The sequence below is a fragment of the Apaloderma vittatum genome, unplaced genomic scaffold, assembly GCF_000703405.1.
Source record: "Apaloderma vittatum isolate BGI_N311 unplaced genomic scaffold, ASM70340v1 scaffold7623, whole genome shotgun sequence".
NCBI classification, from domain to species: Eukaryota; Metazoa; Chordata; class Aves; order Trogoniformes; family Trogonidae; genus Apaloderma; species Apaloderma vittatum.
In genome coordinates, this window is record NW_009707441.1 from 868 (window position 1) to 10,195 (window position 9,328).

Sequence of the window (9,328 nt, forward strand, 5' to 3'; positions counted from 1 at the left end):
CACAGTTGCTCCATGAGAACCTCACTGGCAACAGCACATGTCTTTGACCACCTTACCTCATGTAAACAGAGAAGCAAAGAAGCTAAGGAAGAAATTGAGATGCACAAATATTTCCACTCATTTGGATTTTTTTTTTCCCCTTACAGTAATAATGAAATCATAAAAGTGCATCTGGAAGAAAAGTAGTAACTTGCAATTTGGCATACAAGTCTTATTTACAGTGTGAAGCATTATTTGCTATTCCCACTGTTTGGCAAGACTAGGTAGATGGTTAATTTAAGGCTTTAACATTCATAGGATTTCTCTCTCTCCATCAGGTTTTCTAAAGACAATGAGATTAACATACCTGAAAAAAAAAATATACATAGTGCTCGTACAGCAGGAGACTACTAATTCAGAAGACAATGGCTTTTAGGTACTCTATTATTTATGATCTCAGCGTGCATAAAACCATAAAAGTGATTAATTCTCATTTGGTGAGCGGGCTAAGGAAAAGGTCAAAGAAAAAATTATTTATATTAAAAAAAAAAAAAGGGGGGGGGGACTTTTCCTTCTGAAACTAAGCAATACTAAATTATTTTCAGAGGCAATAAAAACTATGTATTTAATTTCTGAGTGCTTTTTTAATCTTTAAAAGTGCTTAGCTCACTAGAAAGATATATCCTTATTCAAGGATGACGATTAAAAATTTATTTGGAATGCAACCAACCACAGTGAATTAAAAAACAAATCACAAGACTTTGCTACAAATAGCGTTACCAATATATGTTTAGATTGGAAATAAAAGCTCAAATCTAGGAACAAGTACCAATTCTTACTATTACGTCTAACCAGATAACAAAAAAGTTCTCTTACCGTAACGCAGAGTAGACTCCCAAAGATAAGAAAGAATAGTCGGGATCATAGTACAGATAGACAGATGACACACAGTAGGGCAAAATATCGATTACACCAACAGCAATTATCTTCCCATCCAGCCAGTACTGTTGGTGGAAGGACCCATAGCCACATTCGGGCCCATTCGGTGCATTCTCTGCCTGAGCAAAAACAAAAGAGGGATGTCATTGTCTCACCAGTAGATTTTCAGCATAAAAACAATTTGGAAAGAAGTTTCACACGATAGTGAACACTGTGAGAAATTACTGCTGCTACCCATGTTTAGAAACAGGGAAAAAGGAATCTGAGAGGCAGGGAAAACAACGTTCGCTCCCTGTTATCATCCGTGACCGTCGCTGTACTCGTGACAACTCCACATACCGGGCACACCAAACATGAATCTGCACGCAGCCTCTGCCACCGAGCATTTACAACACCAACAGGATAAAACAATGCGATTCATCAAGCTATTAATGCTTTACGACACACAAGCAAATTCTGTAGATACTCTTTGACCTGTTCGCTCTCCACTCGGAGATGAAGTGAAAAGGCAGAAAGGTAAAATGTGGATATTTCATGGCACTGGTGCTTCCTAGAGTGGGCTACGAGCACCTTGTTCCTCCAATGCTTTCTGTCATGGCAAGGACCCTGCTGTAGCTCTCTCCCACACCCTCACGTACTGGAAGCGCTCTGGCCACAGAAATTCAGCTTCTCAGAATGGCCATTAAAGTTGCTTGAGGAGAACATCTATGAAAAGGACCGAATGGCTGACCCTTTATGCGAGGTTTACTCTTTATGAGGTTTACTCTTAATGAATCATAGAATGTCGGGAGTTGGAAGGGACCTCTAGAGATCATCCAGTCCAATCCCCCTCCCAGAGCAGGATCATCCAGAGTAGGTCACACAGGAACACGTCCAGGCGGATTTTGAATGTCTCCAGAGAAGGAGACTCCACACCCTGTGCCAAGGCTCCGGCAGTCTCACAGTAAAGAAGTTTCTCCTCCTCATGTTGAGGTGGAACTTCCTATGTTCCAACTTAAACCCCTTATTCCTTGTTCTGTTGCTGGGCACCACTGAGAAGAGATTGTCCCCTTTCCCTTGACACCCACCCCTCAGATATTTTGATACGTTAATAAAGTCCCCTCTCAGCCATCTCCGCTCAAGGCTGAACAGCCCCAGTTCTCTTGGTCTCTCTTTACAGAAGAGATGTTCAAGTCCCTTGATCACCCTCGTAGCTCTCCGTTGGACTCTCTCCAGTAGGTTCCTGTCTCTCTTGAACTCAGGAGCCCAAAACTGGACACAGGATTCCAGGTGTGGTCTCACCAGGGCAGAGCAGAGGGGGAGGAGAACCTCCCTAGACCTGCTGGACACACTCTTCTTAATGCACCCCTTAATGCACAAGGGCACGTTGCTGTCCCAGGGAGAACTCACTGTTCACTAGAACTCCAAGGTCTTTCTCCATGGGGTTGCCTTCCAGCAGGACATCCTCTGATCTGTGCTGGCGCCTGGTGTTACTCCTCCCCAGATGTAGGACTCTACAAGTGTCCTTATTGAACCTCATGAGGTTCCCCTTTGCCCAGCTCTCCAGCCTGTCCAGGTCTCGTTGGACGGCAGGACAGCCCTCCTGCGTGTCAGCCACCCCTCCCAGTTTCATATCACCAGCAAACTTGCTGAGGGTGCACTCTATCCTCTCGTCCAGGTCATTGATGAAGATACTGAACAAAACTGCACCCAGCACTGATCCCGGTGAACACCCCTGGCCCCAGGCCTCCAACTTGACTCTGTGCCGCTGATCACAACTCTCTGAACTCTGTTGCCGAGCCAGTTTGCAATCCACCTCACGGTCCAAATATCTATCCCATATTTCTTGAGTTTACCTACAAGATTATTAAGGAGGGCAGTATCAAAAGCTTTACTGAAGTCAAGGTATATGACATCCACTGCTCTCCCTTCATCAACCCTTTGGTGACATCCTTGTACAAGGATATCAGATTAGTCAGGCAAGATTTCCCCTTGCTAAATCCATAACCAGCAGAACACCTTTCATCTAAGAACCTGAAACTCTGTGTTGCAACAAAATCTGTGGAACAGCTTCTGTGTCAGCCCACATTAGAGAGCATATCTTCTGCAAAAGCACTGAGGAACTCGCTGGTGTTGTGCGCCGCGGTTTTGGACGTGCTGTCAAGTATGTCTCTGGACGGGGTAAAGCCCCTACAGCCAGGAACTGATGCTTCAAATGAAGAAGAAAATGATCTCCTAATTTAAACTATATTACACAATCAACTTGGGCATGTCATTTTCTCCCACGTCAAGTTTACTTTAATCCTGAATTCCACTGTGCTCAACTTAATTATCCATCTAGTCCTGTTTTTCACTGCATCGCCAGATCTTCAGAAAGCTGCTTCTCACTCAATAAATCTGACAATACTGCCTGCTATTACCAACTGTTTTGCATTACAACAACAAAAGGTGGGTTTAATCAAGTATTTTGATACAGTAGCACAGACTGAAGGGACGATGGGCAGTCAAAGTTATTCTAATTGGTACCACATGTGTCAAAAGAAATCAGTCACGTGAACAAAAATAATTTCAACTGACTTACCCAACCAATAAGTCCCCAAACAAAGGCCACGCAATAAAACGTTTGCATTTTTATATAGGTACATAGCGTAAAACTAGATATGGAGCTACAGATACTCTAAAAGTGAAAGGATCAAACATTTGAGAGCTCATTCTGCAGTACACAAGTATATTAGACTGGGATTCTAACATATTAAACTTGTTTTTTTCTCATTCAGGTAAAGCCTACTTATTCCACTGTTACGGTTTTTTACAATATCCTCAACTTTTCAGTCAAGCCAAATGAAATCACATGATCAGTAGCAAAACTTTTAAGCTGGGACACAGTCAAGTGAGGGAATTTCTCAGAGGACTTCTCAGCACAAGTTCAGTTCTCAGCTACCAGCTTGCAGCTGGTGACAGAAAAAAATGAAACATCTCCTGCAAGCCAAGTAGAAATGTGATTGGTAATACAACACAGACTTGTTTAAGTAGTTTCAGTTAAAATAGAATTTCTTTCTTTGTCAAAAACTCATCATACAGGATTTAATGAATGTTAAAAAAGATACCCTAAACCAACATGAAAAAGATTTTCATTCAAAGCAAGGTCTTCTGCAGTTAAACAAATATTGTGTCTCTGTGTGACCTCAAACCTCCACACAGCATCACCCGAGTTCAGTCACCGGACCTCTGCAGGCTGAAGGATTAGCATCAGTAAAGAACAACTTTACAGTCAACTGAAGCAAAACCTGTAGTTATTTCACTAATGGAATTACAATGAAACACAATGAATATAAAAAAGACTACTCTCTGTAACACACATCATAGGCACAGCACCAATATCAAGCTAAATGCTCAGGGATCTCCATTACACTAAGTAAATAACTTTTTTTTTTTAAAGAGTCGCATTCTCCTCCTCCTGTGGAAGTTTTCGTACAATGTAATCCTTTGTAAAGCTTGAAAGTATTATGTTGTCTAAAATTTCTCAACGAATACTTGGCTCCTTTAACTTGATTTCTCATACACCATCCAGGCAATTTGACGTGAAACGGGTTTAGAAGGTGAAGTGTTTTCCTGAAGCAGGTTATATCATTTCACACTACTGAAAGGTCCACCTGGCACCATGTTAGTCAAAGGTGATGTAAAATATACCAGTGGCATCATGTGAGCAAGCCCCTCCAGAAAGGGCTTACCTTATCTACCCCAAATTATTCCTTAGCCCTGGAATCAATCGGGGGGATAAATTTATCTATAATAATCAATTTCTACTCAAACTTCAATACAAGTAATTATTATAACCTGATTATACTAAAAACAGTTTAAAAAACCAAAAAAATCCCCAAAACACTAAATCGAGGACAAAAGCAAAACCCATTTTCTCTCCAATGTTTAGACTATAATGCAGATAAAAAAATATTATATTTTCCTACACATGTTAATTCTATCTGTCTTCATACTCTGCTAGCCAATGATTCCATGAACACATCTGTTTGCTCATATAACCCATTATTAAAATTTAAATATTTAACAGCAATTAGTATGACATACTGCCCTAATTAGTACACCTCAATGTAATAACTGCTTATAATTGAATTTCAATGATGGTGGGAGCACTCAATCTTCTTCAAAGCACATTGGTCTTGACTTTTAAGAGATGTTTTACTACTTCACCATTGTCATTATTACTGAAATTGCACTTGTTAACCCACACAGCAGACCACTGTGCAACCGCAGAAGGTGCTGCATATTCACTTCCCAAAACTGGGTCCTGATTGCACTGACTGCAGAATTATTTTCCTCTGGAAGGTTTCATGAAACTTCCTATTTTGAAACTTTCCATTTTACCCTCTGTTGTAGATGGAGGAAGGAGGAAGATATGAAATCCATGCTATCCCTTCACACAAACATGAAAAAGAAAAAAAATACGCCAGGAAAACCCTTGACTTCTACATTCCATTTGAAATTATTTGCCGAGTAAGTGGAGTGATTAATTCCAGCAGCTCCTTTCCCAAAGGCACATGCACACACAACCTACCATATGGCAGATTTCTATCGCTTGGTTAGCAATATATTTCCTTTTCAGTACTATGTCCTCCTTTCATTAAAGATTAGTGGAGATGCTGTGAAAACAGCCTACAAATACAGGCTGTGTCAGCAGAGAAGTAGCGCTGCATGCTTTCATTTAAAAAAAAATAAAGCCAGCAATGCACACTTGCAGAAAAAACAACTCTCCAGCCTCCAGAACAGATGACATGGGGAGGTTCTGTCAATGTGTATAAACACCTGATGGAAGGGAATGAAGATAAGGGAGCCAGATTGTCCACAGCAGTTCCCACTGGCAGGACGAGAGGCAACATGTGCAATTTAAAACACATGAAATTCAATCTGAACAGAAGGAAACAGGTTTTAACTGAGAAGGTGGTCAAGCAATGGCACAGGTTCACCCATCAAGAGTTGTCCAGGCCTGTGGAGTCTCCAGACTTGGAGATATTCAAAACTCACGGTCCTGGAGAACCTGCTCTACCCAACCTGCTCGAGCAAGAGGGTTGGATGAGGTGATCTCAAGAGGTCCTGTCCAACCTGAAGAGCTCTGTGATTCCGTATCAAAACGGAGTAAATGAGCTCACTGTACCCAAATGCAAGGCGCTGTCTACAAAGCTAAACTTCTGTACTTTATTCGAGCTGTACTGTCAACTATTTAATCAGGACAGAGACAGTAAGTTTAAAATGCTAAACAGATTAGTGAAGCTGTAAAGGTACAAGGGACCTCAGCAGAAAGAGACTTAGAATATCATTGTGTAGATATCCTGGTGACGTCCACATCGCTACAAGGGGAAAAACAACCAAAAGGCCAGCAAATGGCCAAGGTCCGTAAACAAAATATGTTTCGATTTAGCCCTGAGCAGTGCATTGCATGTAACTAAAATACGACATTCCACAGAAGGTGATCTTGGGAATTACAGACCTGTAATAGTACCTTTTGTTATTAAGATCTCCTAAAAACCAACACACACCAACAAACAGAATAATGCAGGACAGAAGCTGGTGTGCTTTTCATAGAGCAAATATTCAGATTCACAAATGTCTTTCAGTTCTGTAGAATTCAAAAGCATCTCAGTATGGACAATAGGAAACAAAGAGAGAAAAAACAATCATTTACAAACGATCCCGCTTTCCACTGCGCTGGATCTATATTGTTCTCTATATCGGCAGGTGACTCACTGAAGACTCAACGACGTTGCAAAGCGTGTTGCAAAGATGATTTAAAAGTATTCAAGATGGTTGAGTGTAAACAACTATGCAGAGAGCCCATAATATCAAGAGATAAAGAGGCAGAGGATATATCAAATGTTCATAAAACCATGGAATATAAAGGCATGGAACATAAATATATGGGGGAAAAATATTGCTACATATGCATCCAAACTAACGGGTATAAATTAGCAATTCTGTCAAAAAGAAAGAGCAAGTTTATGAAATCATCTATTTAATGCTTAGCTTCAGTCGAGATAGAAAAAAACTACAGAGCAATTACAACAAGGACTGGAAAACAAAACCAAATGATTGTTCACCCGCGTAACACCACAGCACACCAGGGTGCTGAGCCTCATCTCACCTGCTCTATAAAGACAACACAGAACAACTCAAAGGACAAACGTAGAGATGATTAAGTGACACCGAGACAACCACCGGCCCAGAACCATCCCCCAGACTCACTGAGTACCAAAAAACTAGGAATCACTCGGAGCAATGTGGAATTTGCCTGTGCCCTTCGTCCACAAATGCTCTCACCCAGGCACCAGCAGGGTCCAGGGCACGTTGGGTTTGGCTAAAGCTCCTGCCCACTGCTCTCCTGCACTGAACCGTCACACCCACACCTCTCCAAACAAGGGAGTATTTCCACATGTGAAATGTCAAAACACGAAAATTTTAAACGCAGCTTCTAAGAAAAGGGATGAATCAAAACCAACCAAACAAAAAACCACAACAAAACCAACAGGTCTCTCCAGATTATCATCTTTACTGCTATAAAATTGCCTAGTTTTCTGCTATTACATACTGTATCTTTTTTTTCAAAACTATTCATTTTTTGTGCCAGAGCCCACAGCCAAAACAGAATCTACACAGAATAATAAATTGAGGAAATAAAAAAAAGACAGGAAGAGTTTGGGTGTTCAAACTATTTGCAGCTAATAACAATTCAAAAAAATTACAAATAGAAATCATGTAAGGTTTAAATTTTATATAAAATTATTTTTGTTCAAGAGAGTAAACAGGCTCCACACTACTAGATTTGCTTGTAGCAACTGTTTCAGAAATGAAGAATTTCAAGAATCTCTTGGCCTCTGATATACAACCCCTTTTATTTAACTTCATCTAATTGAAGACATCTGTAGTGGTGCCACACAAAATTTAATTCAAACTTCGAAATGTCAATAAAAAGTGTCTGTAAGAAACAATACTGGTATAAACCTGCCAGGGAGCTGTGCATCAGCATCTACGTAGCCATGCGAAATTAAGAATATAATGGCAGTCTGCTGCCTCAGTTGATGAGGTGATAAAAGCCCTTTTCCTATAAAGTCTAATGAGCTCTATTACTCTTCAGCTTTCAGGAATGTAAAGGCCAGTGGACTCAGCAGAGAAAAAGCAACAAACTCTCCACACATGGATTCATTCAAACTGCAACATATCAAATTACCAGCATAATTACTATAACCTGACAATTTCATTACAGTCAGGCAGTACTTAACTCTTTAAGACTAACAAGAAAGCACGAGGAATCTGCAGCACTTGGAACGAAGCAATAGCATCTCTCCTAAACTTTTAGCTCAGGCTGCAGTCAAATGTGAGTTTAGCACATTATTTTTTTCACGGAAATAAATAATCAAGAACAGGCTGCCCAGGGAAGTGGTGGAGTCGCCACTCCTGGAAGTGCCCAAAAACCGTGCAGGTGTGGCACTTCAGGACGTGGTTAGTGGTCATGGTAGTGTTGGGCAGACAGTTGGACTAGATGATCTTAGAGGTCTTTTCCAACCTTAATGATTTTACGATTCAGAGATGCAGCACTTCCTACTACTGACTCTTATGGCAGCAATATGAAAGAGCAACAAAGCTGGTGAGGGGCCTACAGGATGTCTTATGAGGAGCAGCTGAAGGAGCTGGGATTGTTTAGCCTGGAGAAGAGGATGATGAGGGGAAACCTCATTGCCCTCTACAACTACCTGAAAGGACGTCGTAGTGAGGTGGGATTTGATCTCTTCTCCAAGTTACTAACAACAGGACAGGAGGAAATGGCTTTAAGTTGCACCAGGGGAGGTTTAGATTAGATATTAGGGAAAATTTCTTTACTGAAAAGGTGGTGAGGCACTGGAACAGGCTGCCCAGGGATGTGGTGAGGTCACCATCTCTGGAGGTATTAAAAAAATGTGTAGATGTGGCACTGCAGGATATAGTTTAGTGGTCATGGTAGCATTGGGTTGTCAGTTGATCTTAGAGGTCTCTTCCAACTTTAACAATTCTATGAAACCGAGTGGTAGCTTTATTATCCAGCTAATTATGTAGAAAAGGAGTCCTCAGACTCCTCTGGAAACCCAGTGCTGTCTTCCTTACCAGCCAGTGAGGACAGAAACCCTGCGACATCCATCTCTACCACCTATGCCATAATGGTTTGCTGGCTACAGAGAACAGAGAGGAAAAAAACATCTTGAGCTCAAACCTTGTCTCTAGAAGGAATACCTACCTCCAGCGGAGAATCGCAGAGGAATCGTGTGAACTGCATCGAGGTAGATTCATCAAAAACGCGTGCCCAAGAAGACAGGCCAAATATGGAAAGCATAAAAAGAAGACAAATATTAGCAGTATTTCAGGATACATTAACAGCGCAATACACTCT

General features: G+C 41.1%; 1 protein-coding gene across 1 annotated transcript in view; it reads right to left on the bottom strand.

Annotated features, from left to right (window-relative positions):
* Positions 1 to 855: 855 nt before the first annotated feature.
* The window catches only part of ATE1 (arginyltransferase 1), a gene marked incomplete at its 3' end in the record, with an annotated part of 30,315 nt that continues 21,842 nt past the window's right edge, over positions 856 to 9,328 (bottom strand). Inside the window, exons 7-8 of the mRNA XM_009866194.1 lie at positions 9,176 to 9,208; positions 856 to 1,037 (exon numbers count right to left, since the gene is read on the bottom strand). Coding sequence (XP_009864496.1) covers positions 856 to 1,037; positions 9,176 to 9,208 — 215 coding nt within the window. The remainder of the gene's footprint in view (positions 1,038 to 9,175; positions 9,209 to 9,328) is intronic.